Source organism: Schistocerca piceifrons, chromosome 4 (genome assembly GCF_021461385.2).
Source record: "Schistocerca piceifrons isolate TAMUIC-IGC-003096 chromosome 4, iqSchPice1.1, whole genome shotgun sequence".
Classification (NCBI taxonomy): Eukaryota; Metazoa; Arthropoda; class Insecta; order Orthoptera; family Acrididae; genus Schistocerca; species Schistocerca piceifrons.
Window position 1 is genome coordinate 404,524,759 of NC_060141.1, and position 24,047 is coordinate 404,548,805.

General features: G+C 44.4%; 1 protein-coding gene across 1 annotated transcript in view; it reads left to right on the top strand.

Annotated features, from left to right (window-relative positions):
- The window catches only part of LOC124794841 (UNC93-like protein), a 234,053-nt gene that overhangs the window by 152,778 nt on the left and 57,228 nt on the right, over positions 1 to 24,047 (top strand). Inside the window, exons 2-3 of the mRNA XM_047258506.1 lie at positions 14,743 to 15,052; positions 19,017 to 19,422. Coding sequence (XP_047114462.1) covers positions 14,771 to 15,052; positions 19,017 to 19,422 — 688 coding nt within the window. The 5' untranslated portion in view covers positions 14,743 to 14,770. The remainder of the gene's footprint in view (positions 1 to 14,742; positions 15,053 to 19,016; positions 19,423 to 24,047) is intronic.

Here is a 24,047-nt window from a genome sequence, read left to right on the forward strand (position 1 = left end):
CGCGTTAGGTTGTTCAGATATACAATTGTTAAGTTCTGTTTCCAACTTAATTAGCTTTGAAGTTAACCAATCAGGTCGCCGCACGCGGAGACGACCCGCCAGAGACTATGTCGCCAAACGTGTTCTTCGCTTGGTTTCCTAAAGCCGAACAATAGTGCGATACAAAAACTGGTCATGATACGGTAGTAGGAGGCGAACCCGAGCCAAAGGCTGAGCAGTCTAGTGCTCTGTAATCTACGCCATGGAGAATAATTGGCACCTCGTATCTAACGGGCCGCTTGATTTTGCGTGCTCAACGACCTTAATGGCTAACTTCAATTGTAATAACTCGGAAACGGTACAACGTATCGAATTTCCTTAACAACGTATCGAATTTTTTCCTTGACAATTATTTCTGAGCACTACTTGTCCTGCGACATCCTTACAAGGTTTTCAAACCGTTTCTGGCCATCCTGTAGTTACTAGGACGTTTCTTTGTTTATTGATATCTTCCAAAACATATTCATCAATTGTTTTTTCGATGGCTCTCGTTGACCTGGACCGTAGCCTCATTTCCCTGACTCCTAAGCGGTTGCTGTCTGTCTTCAGTAGTATCTAAAAAATACACTGACGTTCCATTAACGTGTAGATGCCTGTAAGAACCACGGTACATAAGGAAAATTGGCCTGTGGGGGAGGTGTGTGAACATCAACAAGCCAGGACAACAAGTGCAGCAAATCACTCAGGTAATTCAGTTGTGTAATGGGAGGATCATAGCTAGTGCTCTATAATCTACGCTATGGAGAATAACTGGTACCTCGTATCTGGCGGGCCGCTTGATTTTGCGCGCTCAACGGCCTTATTGGCTAACTTCAATGGTAATAACTCGGAAACGATGCCACGCCATTGCTCCCGAATGTATCAGCGTTTTATAATGAACATTCCTCGGATATATGACCACTTGTGTGGCCCAGGCTCGTCAGATGTAAGTATGTCGACGATTATGATGAGACGGATGGTCACGTTTTGGGCATTCCTAGGCAACGTCCTTCAGTTGTCTGTGGCAGTTTCAGATCAGGGTGGCTAACCAACGATTTTGACCTTCTGTGGAGCCCATAAAGACGAAAAGGGGCTGCCACACAGTACCGCAGTTCAGTCATTCATCTGTGTAATAAATATATTTTTCAATAGTATTAAACAACTCTGCTTATCTGTAAACGCGACCCTGGAAGCGACGAAAGTCTGCTGCGCTGCGTGGAGTCGTGTAAGAGCCTCAGTGGGGTGCACTGGCAGAGGGGGTCCCGTGTCGTCGACGCAACATGCAGCCGAAGCAGAGGCCACGAGGCCACGACGTAGAAAGTCTCCGTGGTTGACACGCCTGGCCTCGGCGCGACAGCGCGCACTTTGCATGACTTGTGGCTGGCGAAACTCCCCACAACACACTAGACGGGAAGTGGAAATGAGCCACGGCACGAGCGGTTGCAGATTCAAACCCACGCTAAAGCGACAATTTTGGTCTGTACGCAGGACAGTGCAATAGCATTAACAAGCTCAGGAAGCGCATTCGCCGGCCGCGGTGGCCGAGCGGTTCTAGGCAGTTCTGTCCGGAACCACGCGATTGCTACGGTCGCAGGCTCGAATCCTGCGTCGGGAATGGATGTGTGTGATGTCCTTAGTTTAGTTAGGTTTAAGTAGTTCTAAGTTCTAGGGGACTGATGACTTCAGATGTTGAGTCCTATAGTGCTCAGAGCCATTTGACCCGTTTTGAAGCGCATTCAACGAAACATCATTTTCGAAATGGGAAAATTGTCACTGTAGGGGCACCACAGGATGTTTGGTCTGCTCTTGATCTTGTAACATATAAATGATGTGCAATGATATTCCAAGAAGCTGGAATACTTCTCTCTTTGCTGACAATGCAGTTATTACAATCAAGATTAATGGAGTAATCTAAGCACCTGGACATGAAAATAAAATTTTATCGAAAATTAATAACCAGTTCTCAGCAAATTGTATGTCGTTGAACACAAATAAAACACTAAACACGACATTCTGTACTGTTAAAGGTCTGAATGCAACTTTGCAAATAATGCACAATCGAAAAATCAGTAACATAAGCGGTATATTCTAAGTATTTTGGTGGTTGTACTGATAGAAACCTGAAAGACAATTCAAATTGAGACCCGTTCTTAAACATTTATGCTATGCGCCTTTTGCTTACGTATAATAGCACACATAGGAGATAAAAATGTCAAATGTTCTCTTAATCTTTCTATTTTCATCCACAAGTATCTGATGGCAACATATCCTGCAATAACTCTTCGCAGAGGAAGAAAGTATTTGTTCTACAGATGTATATACTAAAGGTAATGTAATAGGTTTCTTGAGGATATCGCTTTAACCAGTTGGCCAAGCGGAAAACTAGCTTCTGAAGAATGTTTTCGACAGTCAGTCACAATTCGGAAACAGTACTGGTAGCGATATTCATAAATGAAGTACTAGAAGGAGAAATAAATTACACTTGCTTTGTATTGGCCTTAATATGGCACAAAAAGGAGTGACGGGTCAGCAATAAAACAAGATATTATTGTGCCAGCATTTTATTAGAACGCAAAAACTCCATCCACCATTTCGCTACATCGCGTTTTCGATTATCGGGTAGAAAATCGACTCTTCGTCTGAATATTTCTCAAGAAAAGCTGAATATACTTTTCATCTCTTGGAACATGCTGCTCTTTTATATTTTATTTGTCATGAACTTTGTTCTGCGATAAATATAAAATCTTTGATGCTGCCTATCATACTGGTTTTGTGCATATCGAATTTGAGCGACAGAAATAACTATGAATTAGTGTTGAAATCATTCGATGTCGACATAGTATTAAGTAACTATAAATACAAAACTTGTCATACAGTCAAAGAAACATTATACATTATTAAGCCATCGGCTACCATTATAGCTGATTTATCTCACGAACTTCCGGCAAATGGCTCTAAAATGACAGTGAAAAGGTAATAGGCTCCAATATGTCTTCAGCTTCATCATGCTCATACGTCTCACTGCGATGCAGTAAGAACTGAGACTACCCATTGAAATTGTCAGTCAGTTGTAGCTTGATGGTAGTGGGAAGCTGTGCAAACTATACTGAAAGAAGGAGGAAGAAAACGAGGTGTGTCAATGTCAAGAATATCTTTCTAGAAACGAAAACGTGTCATTACGCTGCTGATGGAACTTTTAAATCGCTCGTTAACAAAAAAACGCAAAAAAAGATTTCTCAGAATTTTTCCTTTAAATCGTCACTTGCAGCTTACCCTGCTTCCTAAATTACAGCCTATTCGAGTTTTTCTCGTGTTATGTCCCAGTAGATATGATGTTGCGACGTTGATAATCATAGTATATGATCCACGATACGCAACATAATCTTGGTTTTCCCTCTCCGGGTATCTCAGAGAGCAGTCGGTGACGTATAAAATTTGTTCGGTTCGCGTAGCTTCGGAATATTCCCCATTTGTAGCGCAAATTTTATGCACTCTAATGATACCTACGTGTTGCCTATCGTCTTATACCGACAGCGGAGAGATCTGCGTCCGCTGTTTGTATGCCTACACGATATTGTACAAGTAGTCGATTGCCACGATTGCCATTTTACACCGAGCGGAGCGGGTGTTTAAGAGTCGGTACTCTGTATAATTTTCGCATTTCGCGCTGTCAGCTCTCACTCGCGCCACTTTCATTGGAAAAAAAAAAGTAAAGCTATCTGTGAGAACGGCCAACCAGACATTATATTGCCATTTAAGGAGGTATCTGTGTCCATAATTGTGTCTCTCGAAATCGTGTCAGAACCTGTGTATATAAACTCACGTTCGGCCCTTAAGTTGTAATCGTCATTTAAAATACTGCATAAGGCGATCTTTTCAGTAAAGGAAGTACATTGCCTAAATGAGTACACGATTACTGTGGGTAAATCCGTCTTGATTGCTGAGTAGCTTTTTTTTTATTACGACGTTTCTATTACCGCCATCAAGAGGTAAAAACTTAGAAATCGTATAAGATAGCTATGGACTGACCTTCCAGCAAGTTACAGGAGGAGGGGGGCGGTGCAATTCTAAATTTTACCGTGGATTCCGAACGACGGCGCAATTAGAAATTTTTCACGTTGACAGCCACTGCCAAAGAGGAAAGAAACGATTAGTGACTGATAACAATTCTAGGAGTAACACGGTGTTGAAGTATACCTTTGAATATATATATATATATATATATATATATATATATATATATATATATAGACTGGCGAATGACCACTGAGTCTGCACGACGCACTACTTATTTTTGACTAGAAAAAGTAAAAAATGGAACTCGAAGAGTGAAAGGAGCTGAAGGGCCATATTTACTGAAGTAACCGTGGGTTCGCGGTGGGATTGACAGCTGAATGGTAGAGACATCCGAAAAGTTATATGTATTTACATACGTTCCACTAAAAATATTATGGGACATATTCTCAGTTCTAATGTTATCGTTTCTTATGGGTGAAGGCAGCTCTAAGTCTAATCGAAGGAGATAGCATTCACTGTAAATATAACCGAATTGACGGCTCAATACGTTTTTTTAACCGTCACGTTATTTCAGTATCACCACTTCTGATGGGATCAGAATAACAGTCACACACGCATCGGTACTCATAGGCAAGTCGGATATTAAATACCGGCACAGCAGCTCTGGTTCTAACTAACCTCAGTACTCTCTGCGGCAGCTGACGGCTCAGCTTCCTTCCTTCGTCGACCCTGAGTGCCGGTTTACAATCATAGTTATTCAGAATGACTTGTGGCTACGCGCCGACAGTCAGTCACGTTTAATAGAACCAGCAAATGTCAGTGAAGGGTCAGTTCCTCGTCTGCGTTACAAGCTGGTAAAAAGATTTTCAGTTTGACGTCACTTCTGTTGCATATTTGCCAAAGTCACTGCCGGTTTGCTCAAACAGATTTCCATTTGGCATTTTGAGGCTGGACCCAGACTCCGGACTTCTCGTGTCATAAAAATCCAAGGGAAATCAAATGCATGGCTTCCACGCTAAAATTCACGACTTTAACCTTTTTTATGATTATGTACAGTTACTTGAAAGAAACACATAATGTCCATAATTATTAAATGACTGATTACATTGTGTATATATATATATATATATACATATATATATATATATATATATATATATTATACAACACAGTCACATAAACATTCCATGACGCCGTAAGCTATTTCGGCCAGTCAGTGGACATCTTCAGCCTGTCAGTAGATTGAGAGAGAAAGAATTATTACAGACTCTTTAAAAATCTGTCAGATAATTATTATCGTAATGATGAAAAAGAATAAAACTTGGAACTTTTTATTAATTCCCTGTCTTCTCTTTTTAACTATTGATTATCTGAAATGATCACTGGCTGTTCTAAATCGGTCACGGCATTGGGAAACGCTCGCCTGATTGTGTCGTATAAAATATAAAACATAAAAGCACTTTAACAATTATTGTTATATATTTGCACTGAAGCCCAAATGTTGTTCACCATACACTCCATTTTCTATATTGTCAGCTGATAAGCAATATTAATTCAAGAGTCGATATTCAAGGAATTTAAATACCTGTTTGCTGACACAGACGTCCATACAATGAACATATTCACTCTACTGTTCTCTCAATGGCTCCATATTTTTTTACTTGTTGAAATCACTCTGTTGTTCAAACAATGCAGCACATTTTTCTCTTAGTGCGCTCTTCCGCAACCATCAACTAACTTCTGGTCCCCTTCTTCTTTAGATTTTCCTGGAATTTTCCATTAAGTATAGCAGATTCCAGCGATATGTTAATGCAGTTCTCTAGGTGGAAGCAGAAACCGATCAATTATTCCACCTGGTGACTAAGTTGATCGCTAAACCTGCACGTAGTTGTCTCGCTCAGAAAAAAAATCCGGACGTTTAAACCTATGTGCCTTCTCGTAAGCTGCGCTGTATTTCAGCGAAACTGTTCATTTGTTTTACCAGTAGGTACGGTATTTATAATATTTGAATTTACTAGAGAATTAATAGACGCTTGACAGAATTACACTCTGGCACCTATGCATATCGTCAGCATTTGCTTGGCAGTATTTGACGCTTGCAGAATCGTCCCGCAGCTGTTTCAACAATACCGCGACAGTCCTTTCGGATACCCCTACCGACACAACCGCATTCCTGTAGGCTGCTCGACATATCGCAAGCGCGGTGCTGACTATTTCCTTTGTGGTAGTTGAAAACTAGTCACAAACTTGATAGCGCTCATATCGAATAAACGCAATTAGTGCGTAGACACGACACAGGTGTATTGTTTCGCAACCTGGAAAGCTGTTGTGCCATGAGGAACTGGACAATATGTCCTCGTTTCCTCAAAACATTCTTCACCCCTCGAACATGCAGGGTATCCTTATGGCTGAAGGCGATTATTCTTCAATTGTCTGGTTGCTAAATATGGAGATGAGACTGGGCCTATACGGACCGCAATTTCATGGTGTCCCATAATTTCTACTGTGCTCTCCAAAATAGTACAGAGAAGGGTTGTAAGGATTTATTAAGTGATCAGATGCATCCTACGGTATTGGATATTCCCCACTAACAAGAACACTGTCTGTCAAGATACTTCCCATAACGATTCAATTGGCACTGGTACTTTTACTTAAGGAATAGTTAGAAGACTTTTTGGATGAGTTTTCAAAAATATCTCAATCACCAAAACTGATCTCTACCGTCGGCCTACACTCGAGTTCAGAGCAAAGTATACACTGGACACCTCGCACTAATCACTGTTGACAGAACTAAAGCCAGTAAAGTTCTCAAACGGTACAGCATTCCTCTGAAAATTAATTGACGCCTTATACTAATTGGAAACGTTCTGCAACGAATTGCAGCGTTACAATAGTATAAAAGTATTATTCGTGTTCCCTCAAATGTCCGAATTATTTGACAACTATGATCACACATGATCAGTCGAAGGTAATGCAGGTGACAGACTTCGATTTATCGGAAGGATACTGGGAAAACGCATTCAGCCTATGAAGGACACTACTAGCAAAACACACGTGCCTAGATACTGAACGCAGCACGAAGGCTGCACGAATATTCACAGGTTTATTCGATCCACGAGAGAGCGCGCTGAAAAATCTGAAATGGAAGACATTTGAAGATAGACGACTATCCCATAAGCCAATTTAGAAAGTTTCAAGAACCAGTATTAAATGAGGAACCTACGAATATATCACAACCTCTTATGTAACACCCGCACTAGGTCCGCGAGGACAATATTAGACTAATTACAATATAGACAAAGGTATTTAAGCAAGTCATTTTTTCCGCGAGTGTAATGCGGAGAATGCCTCACAAGTGATACAATATGAAGCATCTCCTGCCATGATCTTCGCGGTTGTTTGCATAGCGTGTATGTAGAGGTAGACGTGCCTTTGTTGCAGACGGTAATTTACTCCATTTCCGTGTAGGGGGCAACCAGCAACAACAACAAAGGCCAGTGTTTTCCGCAACATGGCCGCAGGCAGCGTTCCCAATTAGCGCGTGCAGGCGGGAGTACGGTTGGCTTAAGGTGTGCCGCTCACTCGGGCTGTGCGCGCTGGACTGTAGCCGAACCAGAGGGCGTCGAACCCGGGCCGCCAGAGGCCTCATCGCCCGGCCGTTAACTGATTCACGCTTCGAAATAGCAGCCCATCCGGCTCTTGTAGCTCGAAGCCTCTGCTCATCGAAAACGCGTCGCTTCGCTGCACTGTTCCGTATAAGGCCAGCGCCAGTTTAGTTCTTCCACGACAAAACACAAATTTCACTTACGTCACCAGTATTGATGCCTCTTAGGCCCACTCGGTAATTTACGAATGAACAGGAGACTTTGTGACAGCTTTAGAAGGGTTGAAATGTCCGTGATGAATTTGGTACTGGGTCACATCCGAGGATTAGTCCACGTTCGAAGTCTCTGAGCTCCCCTGAGAGACCCATTTTGTTGTTACTGAATCTCTACTGACAACACAAGAGTTCTCTCCTCTTTCTGGCTGATCCACTTCTATCGGTCGATTTCACGTTGTATAGGAGTGTCCGGATACTTTTGGGTCGTGCGGTAGCGTTCTCGCTTCCCACGCCCGGGTTCCCGGGTTCGATTCCCGGCGGGGTCAGGGATTTTCTCTGCCTCGTGATGACTGGGTGTTGTGTGCTGTCCTTAGGTTAGTTAGGTTTAAGTAGTTCTAAGTTCTAGGGGACTGATGACCATAGCTGTTAAGTCCCATAGTACTCAGAGCCATTTGAACCATTTTTGATACTTTTGATCAGTGAGTGTATCTGTAGATGTTGATGTACGGCTATTAGCTTCCGGAGAAAATATCCTGTCATCTTTGTCGTCATATTTTTTTACACAGGCCCGTTTCTTGTAGGAAACAGCGTCCCCCTGCAGAGCCTTGGAAAACTCACCTTCGAACTTGCGCTTAAAAGTCCAGTCGCGAAATGTTGCGTTACCAGATTCGGGAAGTAATCAGAGCGGAGCGCGAAAGGCAGGCACACGCGAGGCCGGCTGCCCTGGGCTATGTATGTCAATGGCGAAAGAAATGCGGCGTATTTCGGCGGGGAGCTGAGGAGCGGCAGATGGACGGAGGTGCTTCAGACGTGGCCTTTATGCAACGCACGGGGTGCGCTGAAGGGAAGAGCGGAGCAGCGACCTTCACGAGTGGCCGCGCGCGCGCCGCACGAAATTAGCGTACGGAGGCCGCGGGAGCTCCAGAACATTCATAATTGTGTGGGAAGCGCCGCCTCTGCTCGTCCAGGCACTGGCTCGCGCACACAGACGTCCGTGCCTTCAGTGCAAACAGCTACTGTCAATACGAGCACCACGAAGGAATTATCAGAATGGGACGGGAATCGGCAGATGTGAAGTACATGTTCAGAAAAACAAATGATTAAAATTTAACAAAAATTTGATTATTCTTTCAAGAGAAATGGCTTCGCGAATTGAGCAAGTCAGTAACGCGTTGGTCCACCTCTGGCCCTTATGCAAGCAGTTACTCGGCTTGCCATTGATTCCTAGAGTTTTGGATGTCCTCCTGAGGAAAATCGTGCCAAATTCTGTCCAACTGGCGCGTTAGATCGTCAAAATCCCGATATGGCTGGAGGGCCCTGTACATAATTCTCCGAATGTTCTCAATTGGCAGCGTTGCTGGCCAAGATAGGGTTTGGCAAGCAAGAAGACACACAGTAGAAACTCTCGACACGTGCGGGAGGGCACTATCTTGCTGAAATGTAAGGACAGGATGGCTTGCTATGAAGGGTTGTCACCGTACCGCTGTGCTCTACGGGTGCTGCGAATGACAACGAAAGGGGTCCTGCTATGAAAAGAAATGGCACCCCAGACCATCACACCTGATTGTCGGGACGTATGGCGGATGGCAGTCAGGTTGGTATCTCACCACTGCCGGGGGCGATTCCACGCACGTCTGCGCCGGTCTTAGGGGCTCAGTTCGAAGCGGGACTCATCACCGAAGACAATTCTTCTCCAGTCAATGAGATTCCAGGCCGAATATGTGTCTGGAGTCTCCCTGGACAGCGGTGGGATACCAACATGACAGTCGCTCGCCATACGGCCTGACAACCACGAGTAATGCTAAGGTGTAGCATTTCTTTTCATAGCAAAACCCCTTTGGTTGTCATCCGCAGCACCCTCACAGCACAGCAGTAAGTCGACGGCATTCTACGGCCCGTTTTGTTGCCTTTCATGGCAAGTAATCCTCGGCTTGTGTTTCGGCAAGGTAATTCCCGCCCGCACATGACGATAGTTTCTGCTGCTTGTCTTCGTGCTTGCCAAGCCCTACCTTGGCCAGAAAAGTCGCCAGTTTTCTCCCCAACTGAGAACGTTTGCAGACTTATGGATAGGTCCCTCCAACCGGCTCGGAATTTTGACGATCTAACACTCCAGTTGGACAGAATTTGGCACGATATCCCTCAGGAGGACAAATCTGTCAATCAATGCCAAGCCGAATAACTGATTGAATAAGGGCCAGAGGTGGACCAACGTGCTATTAATTTGCACAGTTTGTGAAACCCTTTCTCTTGAACAAGTCATATAAGTTCAGTTGATGCCTACACTGATTAGAGTTGTTGGTGCTGCCTGTCGCACCCTGTACACCTTCCAATCACTCCCAAATTTAGTCCTGTATTCTTCCTATTACACTATACAGTATGTAAAATTACGGTATTTGGTACTCTTCGCAGTGTTGCAATCTTAATGGCAAGCAGTGAGCTATTTTGTAGAAACTTGATGAGATCGTAGCTGCGTAAAAATACAAGTTAATTATTAGAAGAAAGGTTAAAACAGCAAAAAGTCGCTGTTAATGTTGCTAAGAAAAAACGGAACCATTACCGGCTTTCAAACGACAGTTTGACTGTCAGACAGATTTTCACATGTATAACTGCATTTATCTTATGCTGCATATGTGATGTCGGCACTTTTTCGCTGCGGAGAAAGTTCCTTGAGATGCTGGTGCCATCAAGATTCGAGAAATCGAAGGACCGCAGTCTCTGTAGAATGGCTGTGGAATGAATTAGGATGCACCAGCAGGAGCTCAGCAACACTGGAGGGCAGCAGTGCGGGGGCGGAGCTGTGAGTGCCAGCCGGTGTGCACCTGAAGGCCGCAAAGCGGACTAGAAAGTAGCTGTGCGACAGCAGGCGGTTTTGAAACGCAGCCTCCGCGTCGCCAGCATGAAAATCGCGGACTGCGGCATACCAGCCCGCCTGCACTGCTGTCGCACGCTTAGCAACCCTGTGCCGTTTACATAACAATGGCTCCTCGTAGCGTTTTGCCTGTTGTCGTACGAAGGCTGTCGGCATGGCGCCGGTAAGCGTTACGACGCGTCTGTTGCTAACAAGCCGGCACGTAGGTAAATAACCGTGCTAGTAGTCGTAGGAGCGGGATTCAAATCGCTATCCAGCTATCTCGACTCAGATTTGCCATGGTTTCCCTACGTCTCTTAAGGTGGATGCGATGATCCTTCCCTTTAAAAGGACGTGAGCGATTTATTTCGTCTTTATGGGTCGGTCCAAGATTATGTTCCGCCTGTAATCACATTGTTGTCTGCTGTGCGTTAGGCTAAAACCTTCCATCCTTGCGTAGTTTCCTGTTCCACAAACGCTGCAGAAGCTCTGCTGTGGAAAACATAACCGCTACGTCCCATTCAGGTACATCCTGTATTAATCTCACTGGCGTAAAGTGGACTTTGTTCAAGCCCTCTCGCCTAGAATAGTTGTTGCTGGTAAAGGAGTCGAAAACATGTAATCTTACTAGGTGTCATATGTGCTTGTAGCTTGAAGTACGATTTGCCTCTATTTATCTGTTACTGTTAATAAAATTACACTTAGTTATCACTGTTTAAACAATCACAATATTTCTCCAGATCTACTCTCCTTACAGAAATAAAAATAAAATTTATATTTATTTATTTAACCTGGTTTATTTAACCTGATCTGATTAGTGCCACCAGGCACTGGTTTACATCGGACCAGGGTTTCACACATACTGTACCTTTGTATACACTGTAGTTACCTAAGAAGAAACAATTTCGATTTGTCAAGAAGTACTAAAATGATTTGGGCACCTGAAGTGACTGTGTCAATAAATTATACTGCGTATGAACTGCAGCTGCTGCCAGTAACAGTGTTAACAGTAAAAATAAGAATAATAATGTAAATAATGACGACAATAATAACGATAATGATAGTGGCAGATATAAGAAGAATTTACAGATGTACAAAACAGATGTTTCCTGATATAGCGAGTTCTGGGGAAAGGGAATTTAAGGAGACTGCATCGGCTACGAATACTGGGAAATGAGAAAGATCGGTTTGGGAACAGGATTGTGCAAGGGTAATGAATACGCACAGGGATAACTGTAATGCTTCTTGTTACTTCAGTAGATATGTCTTTAACCGTCTTCTGAAGGTGGAGACGTTATTCAGCTCTCTAATATAATGAATGTGAGAGGCTATTCCAGAGTCGGGTTTCTGCTACTGAGAAGGACTTCGAGTAAGCGGCTGGACTATGGAGTGGGATAAAAAGGATTTTGCTCTGATGGGAGCGGGTGTTTCTGCTTTGTTCGGATAAGAGCGTTAAGGTCGCAGAGGGACGTAATGGACACTGTTCATTGATAAGGCAAGCAGAGAAGACACAGGGTATAGAAATTTCTGCGCATGTATGCACGCAGCCAGGATAGCTGTGCACGTAATGGTGAAATGTGGTCAAAGAGTCGAACATCGCTAATACAGCGAACACAGGCATTCATAGCAAGTTCCAGGCGTCATGAGCATTCTTGAAAAAGGCCTTGCGGGATAACATCGCTGTAATCAATAGTTGGAAGTATAGAAGCTGAAACACCTAAAACTTGTAGCACAAACACTCCTGAAATAGAAGGTTTTACTGATGTGCTTCTTCCACAGATATGAAGTGTAACTAGGGTCCCGCAATTGCAGCGCATAACACAGAGTTTAATAATCATTAGACTGTGTATTTATTTCACAAAGTCACATTTTTAAGTGAAACAGTGCCCTTTAGCATTCACAGAATAAAAACATGGAAAATCGGATGTAACTGGCGTTTTTTACTTTTCAGAATTTTAACAGAAGTAGTCATCGAGCAATCGGAGTTCGAAAACTGCCGATACTGCGGCAGTTGTCCGCTACATGTGTCCCCACTAACTTGAGGAAGAAAAGTGAATAAACAAATCTTTGGATTATGAGGAAGAAAAATAATTTTCCCTGAAAGGTGGTGCTCAAAATGCTTACCATCAACTTATACATAAACTTCCAGCCTGCCACGTAAAGACTGACGCCAATATATTACAATTTCACCAGAAATTTCAGAGCAGGCAGCAGTAATATGTCGTTTCATATCATCTGTTGCAATCGTTACGTACTTGTAAACAGTGTCTTTTAGCTTTCCCCAGAGAAAAATACCTAATGTGGTAAAACCTGGTGAACAGGCCGGCCAAGGCAGACGTCCCATCCGTCCACGCTGTAAGTGACTCGCGTTGTATATTATGACGTTTCACTTATTAGTGGCTATTAATTGATGCGTTAAGGCGATTATCGAGGAAAAGTGGAATATTTAATTTGACATACCTTTTAGATAATGGACCATTGTTACGCTTAAGCGACAACCATATTACATCACTGAATTTGTTCCAGCGGGATATTGGTGAGCCACTACATTCTCATTCGGAACAGAGCCGAATGAAAACACCATGCGATCATTCAGTTTTAGACATTCCGAAGTTTTTCTGTGTCTCGTAAGACAAATACTAAGATGGTCCCTTTATGAAGGACATGGTCGATGCACTTCCCTAAACAGAGCTTTTGGCCGTCTCCAATGCCTTCATCGTCGAAGGGACATTAAGCCCTAGCCTTCCTTCCACTGACTAGGCATACCGCCACAAGGAAACAAAGTTACCTATACGTAAAAAAATGTTTGTTATGTGTTTCTGCGACAGGTCACACTACTAAAATCATTATCGGTTTGATATTATTAACAAGCCATCGCTAGATGATCTGCTTAAAAACAAAAAGAAAACCAGGGCACGGAGGAGGGAGTAATATAATAAAACACTAAATTATTAATCAAACTAAGTTTTGCACACAACTATACGCACTTGAGTAAGTTTTATTGCAGCTCTTCAACTGAACAATGTGAACATATCTAAACTCTCATCGTTGGAACTGATGGCTATGAAACAGTGTAAAGCTGGTAAATCTTAAATGACAAATATGAGGTGAAAATATTCATAGTATAGCATAGATTGCGGGAGAAAGTGTTCTCAAACTGAACACTAGTAAAAAAATTACTTCAGGATTCTTGAAAATAAGCTACATGTCCACTATAAGCACATGCAGACGTGATCAGTGTGTAGCAATGTGGTAGCTGGCTGTCGCTAGTGTACGCTAAATAGCCAGAATGAAACAATTACTAAATCAAACTACTACACGGTGGGCCAAAATAAAATTGGCCCGGAAAGTATTTGATGAAGTTTAAGATAGGCAACCCAGCTTCCATGATCCGCTGACTGGGATAATGTAATTTGTGTTGCCTATTTTAAACGAGCACCAAGTATTTCTCAGGCCAGTTTTATTTTCTCCGCCCTGTATTAGGCAAATGCGACCCGGCTGAGAAAGGAACTCCAACAAAGCAAAAGGTAAAAAACAGAGAGAGGAGATATCGTAATAGATCAGAAAGTCGATAAAGGTGTTGTTACGAATATCGCTTATTCATTTAAGAACTGCTGTAGGTATTTCTTGCCTTCTGCTCGTTGACAACGTTTTCATGAATTACATTTGTACCGATGTACTGAACACGAGAAACGACAACTTTCCTGAAGTGGTGTATGCTAACGATAACAGTAGTATTGCCGGCCGAAGTGACCGAGCGGTTCTAGGCGCTACAGTCTGGAACCGCACGACCGCTACGGTCGCAGGTTCGAATCCTGCCCCGGGCATGGATGTGTGTGACGTCCTTAGGTTAGTTTGGCTTAAGTAGTTCTAAGTTCTAAGGGACTGATGACCTCAGCAGTTAAGTCCCATAGTGCTCAAAGCCATTTGAACCAACAGTAGTATTTTAATTAATAGTCTAAGTTATCTCTGTCAGTTCTCACTTGACTTACGCAAGTCCAGAATCTAACAGGAGACTCTTTTTTTCCTTCCTGTGCAGGCCGAGCCGTGCCAACGGCGACAATAACATGGTTGCGACGAGCGTGGTCGAGAGAGGGAGCGACTGCGAAGTGGTCACGGTGTCGGTTGGCGGCTACGCCAATGAGGCATTCAAAGACGACGGCGACATCGGCGCGACCCCCGTGAAGCCGCCTCCAGGGAAGACCAAAGCCGAGGAGGCGGCGGGGGATGGGCCACCGGGCCTGGGGCCTGACGGCAAGGTGCGCATGTCGCCCAAGGAGAAGTGGCGCATCCTCAAGAACATCGCCGCCGTCAGCCTCGCCTTCATGGTCCAGTTCACCGCCTTCCAGGTAACTGCCTACCCTAACAGGAGGGTACTCCACATTACTGCACCGAGCAGGATCCTTAGAAGCAGTTTTCTTTCATTTCATTTATTGCAAAATTACAGACCTGTTGCCTAATATTGTAAAAACAGACCGCACATTTTACAATTTCTCATTTGATGCCATAAACTGTTCCTTAATCCAAGCAAGTATCGTCTTGAGCAATAAAAAATTGAAGTAATAATAATGAGCTACGAAGCAATATTTAATTGACGAAAACAGAGCTTGTTGAGTAAGAATATTAGTAATTTCTTGAAACTGAACGAAGTTTAAAGATGATAGGAAATATCTGAGCGACGTTGTACATTCCCATCACCAAAGTTCTGTGTCGTCAGAGGAGGGAATCTGGGAAGGGGGAGATGCCCCGGAAAGATATATTGTCACGCAACTACCGGTGGTTCCTGTTGGTACTACGCTACATGCCATAAGCTATGTGCCTACATCTACTGCACATGTTTTACGTGATTCTCGGTACAATAACCTGTCACGGCTTATAGGCTAGGTGATTTCCTCAAGCAAATTGTCGTCATCATCGACTGTATTGTCGCTTGCGTCAGTTTCGCATCTTTCTTTGATGTGTCTGTGATGTTATTATTTATTGCGTCCTGAGTTTCATGCGAGGTCTGTTTTGTCTTCTCATATGTACTGAAGATTCAGTCTGTCTCACTGTCGATTTCTTTCTACGCTGTTTCATCTCCAGTCACGCTGTTCAAATGCCCAGATGTGTGCCCTAGTCTTCTGGCCTCTGATAGAAGCGTGCAGTGTATTACCGTGTATTCCGGGGGAAGGCTCTCCCCACAAGTACCGGGTGATCAAAAAGTCAGTATAAATTTGAAAACTGAATAAATCACGGAATAATGTAGATAGACAGGTACAAATTGACACACATGCTTGGAATGACATGGGGTTTTATTAGAACCAAAAAAATACAAAAGTTCAAAAAAGTATATTGCTAGACGCGTGAAAAGTCTCTTGCACGCGTCGTTTGGTGATGATCGTGTGCTCAGCCACTTTCGTCATGCTTGGCCTCCCAGGTCCCCAGACCTCAGTCCGTGCGATTATTGGCTTTGGGGTTACCTGAAGTCGCAAGTGCATCGTGATCAACTGACATCTAAGGATGCTGAAAGACAACATCCGAGGCCAATGCCTCACCATAACTCCGGACATGCTTTACAGTGCTGTTCACAACATTATTCCTCGACTACAGCAATTGTTGAGGAATGATGGTGGACATATTGAGCATTTCCTGTAAAGAACATCATCTTTGCTTTGTCTTACTTTGTTATGCTACTAATTGCTATGCTGCCAGGAAGTTTCAATTGCTATTCTGATCAGATGAAGCGCCATCTGTAGGACATTTTTTGAACTTTTTTTTTTTGTTCTAATATAACCCTATGTCATTCCAAGCATGCATGTCAATTTGTACCTCTCTATCTACATTATTCCGTGATTTATTCAGTTTTCAAATTTATACTGACTTTTTGATCACCCGGTACATTCTTTCCTTATGCTGTGGTGTAAACGCGTTGCTTAAGGATCAACTCGAGTCAGGAACTAAGTAACTATGCATCTGGTGTGTCGATATGTCTTATTCCCAACCGTTATCTGATGATGGGGAAAAAGTTATATATTCTCCGGCTCTTATCACTGCTATCCCATTTCCTTTGCCAGCTATATGACCGTCACCTCTTTAGGAGACGTTTGTCTCTTATTTCCTCCGCTGTTATGTTGGTTATCTTGTCCAGTCTCACCTTCTTGAGTCTATAGGATAGTTTCACAAGATCACACACAGAGCTTAAAGTAATGTGGTCCGGAAAGAACCCAATAACCTGAGCAGCAAACTTCTTTGCCTTCTCGTAACAGCTTTTTTGCTTAAGAAGCAGTGCCCTACCGTTTCCTTCTTCCACGTTGTGGTGATCAACCACCTGCGTAGCACTGTATTTTCTTCTTCTTTTGTTTTTCGTTTGGCCAGTTACAGACCGTGGTTTCGCCTCGGTGTCTGGTTTGATGTCTTTTGCCTTCAGTTATGCAGGGATGAAGAGACACGCACAGGATAGAGTAGCGTGGAGAGCTGCGGCAAACCAGTCTTCGGACTGAACACCGCCACAATATCCTCCCAAAATATCTTCATGTTTTTTCCTCCGTTCGTCTGATCATTTCTCGCCACTATTCTTTTTAAGTTTTCTCAGTGAATCTGAGCTTTATCACAAGTGTTCCGAAGGTTTAGCAATTTGTTATCTGCATTTACATCCAGAAAGCCACCACATGTTTTGTAGTTAAGTGTACTTTGTGTACTACTTCCTTCATTTCCTGATCCAATTGCGAATGGAGTGAGGGAAGAACCAGTTGGTAAGTTTTTGTGTGAGCTCGAATTTCACTTTCATGATGCAACCAGTATTCCTGATGAATGTATCTTTGATGATTTTTTACCATTATTTTACGACTTTGTTCAGAGGTAAGTTATACGGAAGAGGGAGAAGCACCGTTCAAAAACTTTCTTTAATTTCTAACTGTGTCTTACATATCACCTAACCTTGTTACCTCAAAGAGCTAACGTTCGCCGAGAGTGAAGTCGTATCGCCACGGTTCAATATAAACTCACAAGCAACTAAATTGAAGGTATACGCTGTATTGGAGGGAGTAGGTTCCTGTCATCACGGCGAACGTAACAGACTAACATGTCATATAACCGGTGAGTCATTAGACTTCATAGTAGCCATCGGATTCCGGGCGACTTATAAAGCGATCTCAGCGGATTTTTTCGTGGCCAGATGGAGCACGCCTGGCGGAAGGGAACCCCTCTCCGACGCCGTAGGGACATTCGCATTTACAAATGCCATCGTGCAAGGGTCTGCCGTGAGTAGGTCTATTCGAGGAGAACCGTCTCCGCAAAAGAACCGTGGACAACATCGTGTTGATAATGGGGGTAAATTGTAAAAGAGAGTAGACGAACGATAGTAGGTAACTCCCTCACCAACTGACGCTGAACAACTAGAACCAGTGACCAACCAAATTATACAGAAGTACCCCTTTATTATGGGGTTTGAAACGTCACACCACATGTGTACGTTAGTTTATCATAATTCACATAATACAGAGATTAGAATGGAGACAGGAACGCTGCCATCGGGCCCTAGAAATATAGAAGAAGGTCATCTAGACTGAATAGTCGCATTACATGCCGATGGTAGGGTACGAGAACGCCCAAAAACGACGCGTGGTCATAGTTCTCGATTGCCAATAGAGGGCCTTTCAGATTACATGGCATGATCTCGATACGCCTATCAACAATATACTGTTACTAGAAATCCTCTCAGCTGTGTTTTTGGTGGAATTTAATTCATACGATCGATTTCTAAATTGTACAATTTCATTGTCAGACGCGCTTGTGGCAACCCAACTCATGTTCAGTGTTTAGATTGAGTTGGATTGCCTCAAGCGCGTCTGAAGATGAAACGGTGTACTTTCGAATTCGATCATATTAATTACATACCAGCAACAAAACAGCTGAATCGATTGCCCAGTAATAATCCACTGATGAAATACAGGTGAACACCCCTAAGGTTCCGTCCATGAAGAACGAAGATGTATCAAACCAAAAGCTTCTTACCGTTTCTCAACGCCAACAACACAGAAACCTACTGGATCGTATCACCAGCATCCTTTTGCTCCTCTGCAGCGACACCTTTCCATTCTAAAATTACGAGTTGCAGCCAAGATGGCGTCTTGCAAATTGGCCGCCATGTCGGTAACATAGCCTCCCAAGTTTCCCATCTCTCCAACCTCATTCAACATGACTATAAATTTCTGTTAATCCACTTGTTTTTGTTTTAGAAGAGTACTTGACACTTATGGACTACTCTGTGTTTCATGACTGAACCACGAACCCAGTCTAGACTGCTAGTGTAACGCGCGCGATGCGGATCCGCAGGGCACGGCGAACCTGCAAAGCTCGATCAACGCGAAGGACGGTCTGGGCACGGTGTCGCTGTCGGCCATCTACGCGGCCATCGTGCTGTCGTGCATGCTGGTGCCCACGTTCGTCATCAAGAGGCTGACGGTCAAGTGGACGCTGTGCCTGTCCATGCTGTGCTACGCGCCCTACATCGCGGCGCAGTTCTACCCGCGCTTCTACACGCTGGTGCCGGCCGGCGTGCTGCTGGGTCTGGGCGCGGCGCCCATGTGGGCCTCAAAGGCCACCTACCTCACGCAGGTGGGCGGCATCTACGCCAAGATCACCGACCAGGCCATCGACGCCATCGTCGTCCGGTTCTTCGGCTTCTTCTTCCTCGCCTGGCAGACGGCCGAGCTCTGGGGCAACCTCATCTCGTCTCTAGGTGAGTCTCATATCGCCCACGTTTCAATCATCTATTTGGTTTGAGCAATGTATTTCTATGAGGATCATCATCATCATCATTACACTACCACCACCACCATACCTCCCATCATCACAACCACCGTCCCAACCACCAGCACCATTTTGTCATCTTCATTATCACAGGCATCATCATCATCATCATCATCATCATCATCATCATCAAAAACAACAACAACTCCTACTACTAATAGTAATACTTCAGAATAACCAAAGGTGTTATAGTGATTAAAAACACTCGTATCATATCCAGTATGACTGTGGTTCAATTGTCCATCCAGTCATATACACTATCTGCTCAATATTATTCGGACACCTTTTACTGGACGCTAATACGTAGTGCGTCCAGCCTTCGTTTTTACGGCGTCTTTTGAGTTATTGCAACTCATTCTTTCTCGAGAGCCGAAGCCAGGGAAGGCAGTGATGCTGTATGCTGGGGTCTGGAACGAAGTCGAAGTCCTAGCGCATCACAAAGTTGTTGGAGTGAGTTCAAAACGCGACTCTGGACAGCTTAGTCCATTTCACGAATGTTATTGTCCACAAACCATTGCCTCACAAATGCTGTATGACTGGGTGCATGTTGTACTGATACCAACAGTCACTGTCTCCAGACTGTTCCTCTACTGTCTGCAGTACACAATGCTGTAAAATATATTCACATCCTTCTGCTTTTAGCGTTTTGTTAAACAGAATAAGGGAACCACGCCCTAACTACGAAATAACATCCACATACCGCAACACCATCTCTACCGTACTTCACAGTTGACACTACACATGGTGGCAGACGTAATGTTCTCCAGGCACTCCCCAAACCCAAGCACTTCCATCGTATTGTCACAGGATACAACGTGATTCATTACTCCAAATCACTCGTTTCCGGTCATTCACTATTCAGTGGAGCCGCTTTTTACACCATCTCAAGCGCCGCAGAAATATATGGTCTTGGTCTACCTGTGGCTGTTCCTTCACGTTTCCACTTCACAGTCATATCGCTAACAGTCTACTTGGATTAGCTGTAGAAGGGCTGAAATGTCCCTGATGGATTTGTTACTGCAATGACTAGTCCATGTTCGAGCTCAATGAGATGTCCTGACTGACACGATCAGCTCTTACTGCTTCTCTACTGACAATACAGTACACCCTGCCTCCTTTTATACTGGCAGGTACGCTTCTCGTAACATCTAGAGCTCAATTCGATATTACGTTCGCAGGTCTGGATAATTTTGATCAGATAGTGTGTTTGTACATTTTTTTAAAACCACTTGGCTGAAGAGCAGTAATACGGCTCCTGCGAGCCCACCCCTCGATTCAGAGGTAATGAAACTATCAACAAATAAAAAGAAGGCTAAGTCGAAAACGTGCCTTGTTATAATAAAAGTTCACGGAAGTAGCTCCTTTATTTCTTCAAGTACTGAAGTAAGGAAGATTAGGATTTAACGTCTCGTTGACCGAGATCATTACAGACGGAGCACGAGCTCCGAATGTGGCAGGAAATCAGCCTCTTCTTTTCAAAAGAAACCATCCCAGCATTTGATTTAAGCAATTGAGGAGGAACCACGATAAACTCAAATCTAGATGGTCACGTTCTCGAATCAGAGTTCAGTGTATTACCACTGCATTACTTCGGTCGGCCGATTAATGAAATCTACACTGATGGAATAAATCTCACACCAAAATATAATTAATGTAGAGAAATTTCTGGAATACATTTCTAAAGGAACGTATTTAAACGTTTAACATTGCCAGATCAGAGGTTAATGTAAGCGCGAAGTAAGCCATTGCAAATGTGAAATGCTGGTACATTAATAACCGGTGTAATTGCCAGAATATTTAACGGAAGCATACAAACGTGCATGCATTGTGCTGTACAGGAGTTGTCGTCCTATGATGTCCTGTGTGTGCGAGATCAGAGACAGATGTGGTGATAGAGCAGGCCAAGGCAATTTGTCGACACTCTGTATGGCATGTTGAATTACAACAGCGGTATGTGGGCGAGCGTTATCCTGTTCGAAAGCACCCCCTGGAATGCTGTTCATGAACGGCGCCACAAAATGTCGATTCACCAGATTGGCGTACAAATTTGCAGGCAGGCTGCGTGGGATAATAAAGAGAGTGTTCCTGTGTCATACGAAATCTCACCTAGACCATAACTCCAGGTGTAGGTTCAATGTGTCTAGCATGCAGACAGGTTGGTTGCAGCCCGTCAATTGGCCTTCTTCTAACCAACATACGGCTATCACTGGCACCGAGGCAGAACCAGCTTCCATCAGACAACACAACAGACCCTGATGAACTCTCGTTCGACACCACTGAACTCGCAAATTGTGGTGGTTTGGGATCATTGGATTGCACAGTACAGGGTGTCTGTCTCGGAGCTGTCCCCGAAGTAACCGATCTGTAACAGTTCGTTGTGTCACTATAGTGCCAGCTATTGCTCAGATGACTGATTCAGATGCAGTGGGATGTGGCAGAGCCGCACGCCGAACACGATGGTCATCCCTCTCGGATGTGCCTCGTCGCTGTCCAGAGTGCGGTCCTCATGCGAATGTACGTTCTCGTGACCACCGCTGCTATCAATCATGTGCAGTGGCTGCATTCCTGCAAAGTCTTTCTGCAATGTCGCAGAAGAAACTCAACTTTCTCATAGACCTATTACATGACCTCGCTCAAACTCAGTGAGGTGATGATAATGGCGTCTTTGTCGCCTTAAAAGCATTCTTCACTAATATCAATTCACCACATCCAATCCCAAAGGTAACTCACGCTCACGACCATTACACCGTTACTTAATGAAACCTGATTTGCAGCCTCATAGTAACGGTACTAGCGCAACTCCTATGCGGCTGACGCGAAATTTCAATAGGCATCATCTTTCAGATGAAGAAACACGCCTACCAACTTTTATTCACGTCGCACGACTCCTTGGTGTTGCGCTTTTTTCCGTCAATGTATTATGTTTGATTGTCAACACAAAGAAGCTTGATTGTGATCAATGGACCCGTTACTCCATTCAGGAATATCTGTCAATGGCAGGGCAGCTGGGCGCCACGCTCGGTAGGCAGTGAACGGGCTCGTGCTCGGCGCCTGCCGCGATCTGGGCTCGTGTGATGTAGCGTCGGCTCGGCTCGTAAGGCAGGCAGCAGCCGGCAGCCGGCACGCTCTGCTGCACGCGCTAACAGCCCCACACGCGGCCGCTGCCAAGGCCGGCCTCATAACTCTGACGAGCGGCCCCGACGGCCCGCTTACAAATACGCACCAAGGTGTTCCCTTCACACCCCACCCTCCACGGGCTCCTCAGCTCACTTGCAGGGGGCTGTCAAAAACAGGGGAACACCAAAAACACCACACATTACATGCCCAATAAGGAGTAGCAAAACTGTTGGAATTCAAAACATGTCCCAGTCGTCTCAGAATGGATAAATATACAGATCCTGTTCGCTCATCAATTGAATTTTATACTATTCTTCCGCCGGCCAGAGTGGCCGAGCGCTTCTAGGCGCTACAGTCTGGAACCGCGCGACCGCTACGGTCAAAGATTCGAATCCTGCCGTGGGCATGGATGTGTGTGATGTCCTTAGGTTAGTTAGGTTTAAGTAGTTCTAAGTTCTATGGGAGTGATGACCTCAGAAGTTAAGTCCCATAGTGCTCAGAGCCATTTGAATCCTTTTGAACTATTCTTCCTCCAAACAGTCGCAAGTTCAGGTAACAATGATGGAGGTGGGGAGCGATCATTCGCCCTTCTCTCCAAAGCAGATCACAAATTCTCAATAATATTGAGATCTGGTGAGTGTAGTGGCCAGGGGAGATGCGACAGTTCATCCCCGTGTTCGCAACAGTCCTGGACGATACGAACTCTGTCAGCAAATGTCCTGTCGTCTTGGAACACTGTATCACCACTGGGGAACAAACATTGCACCATGGGATGGACCTGGTTAACCCAAACCATCACCTAATCCTTGGCAGTAAAATGACCTTGCAGAGTAACCAGAGGGGTCCAAGAAATGCAACGATATGGCTGGCCAGGGTATCACCGGACGACCGCGAGGTTTCACTCTTGGGACGTAAACTCGGCCAGAAGATGGAAACAGTGTGGAAAAAGACATATCCGACCAAATTACTTTCTTCCATTGCTCCATAGTCGAGATTTTGCGGTTTCAGCACCACGTGTTATTGTTGTGGGTATTCGCATCACTGCCTATGGAACTTTTCAGATTTTTTTTGTGCTGACATGGTTCAGCTCTGCAGTGACTTTTGCAGCTGTCGTCCCCGTATTTTCCGTCACAGTCCTCTGTGATGATGATAATGACGATGATGATGATGATCTACCGCATCGATGACCGCCAGTCCCCACGTAGAGAAGCTCGGCCACCGAGTTGCACGTCTTCTCAGTTAACGCCTTGCGTGTCGACAATGATGATGAAAACACAACACCCAGACCCTGAATGGAGAAATTCTCCAGTCCGGCCTGGACTAGAACCCCAGCCCACTGGATGGCAGTCAGGCCCGCTGACCACTGAGCTAAGGAGGCAGACATCCTTAGCAATGACCGTCTGTCACGATCGCTCAACACACACTTTCGTCTGCATT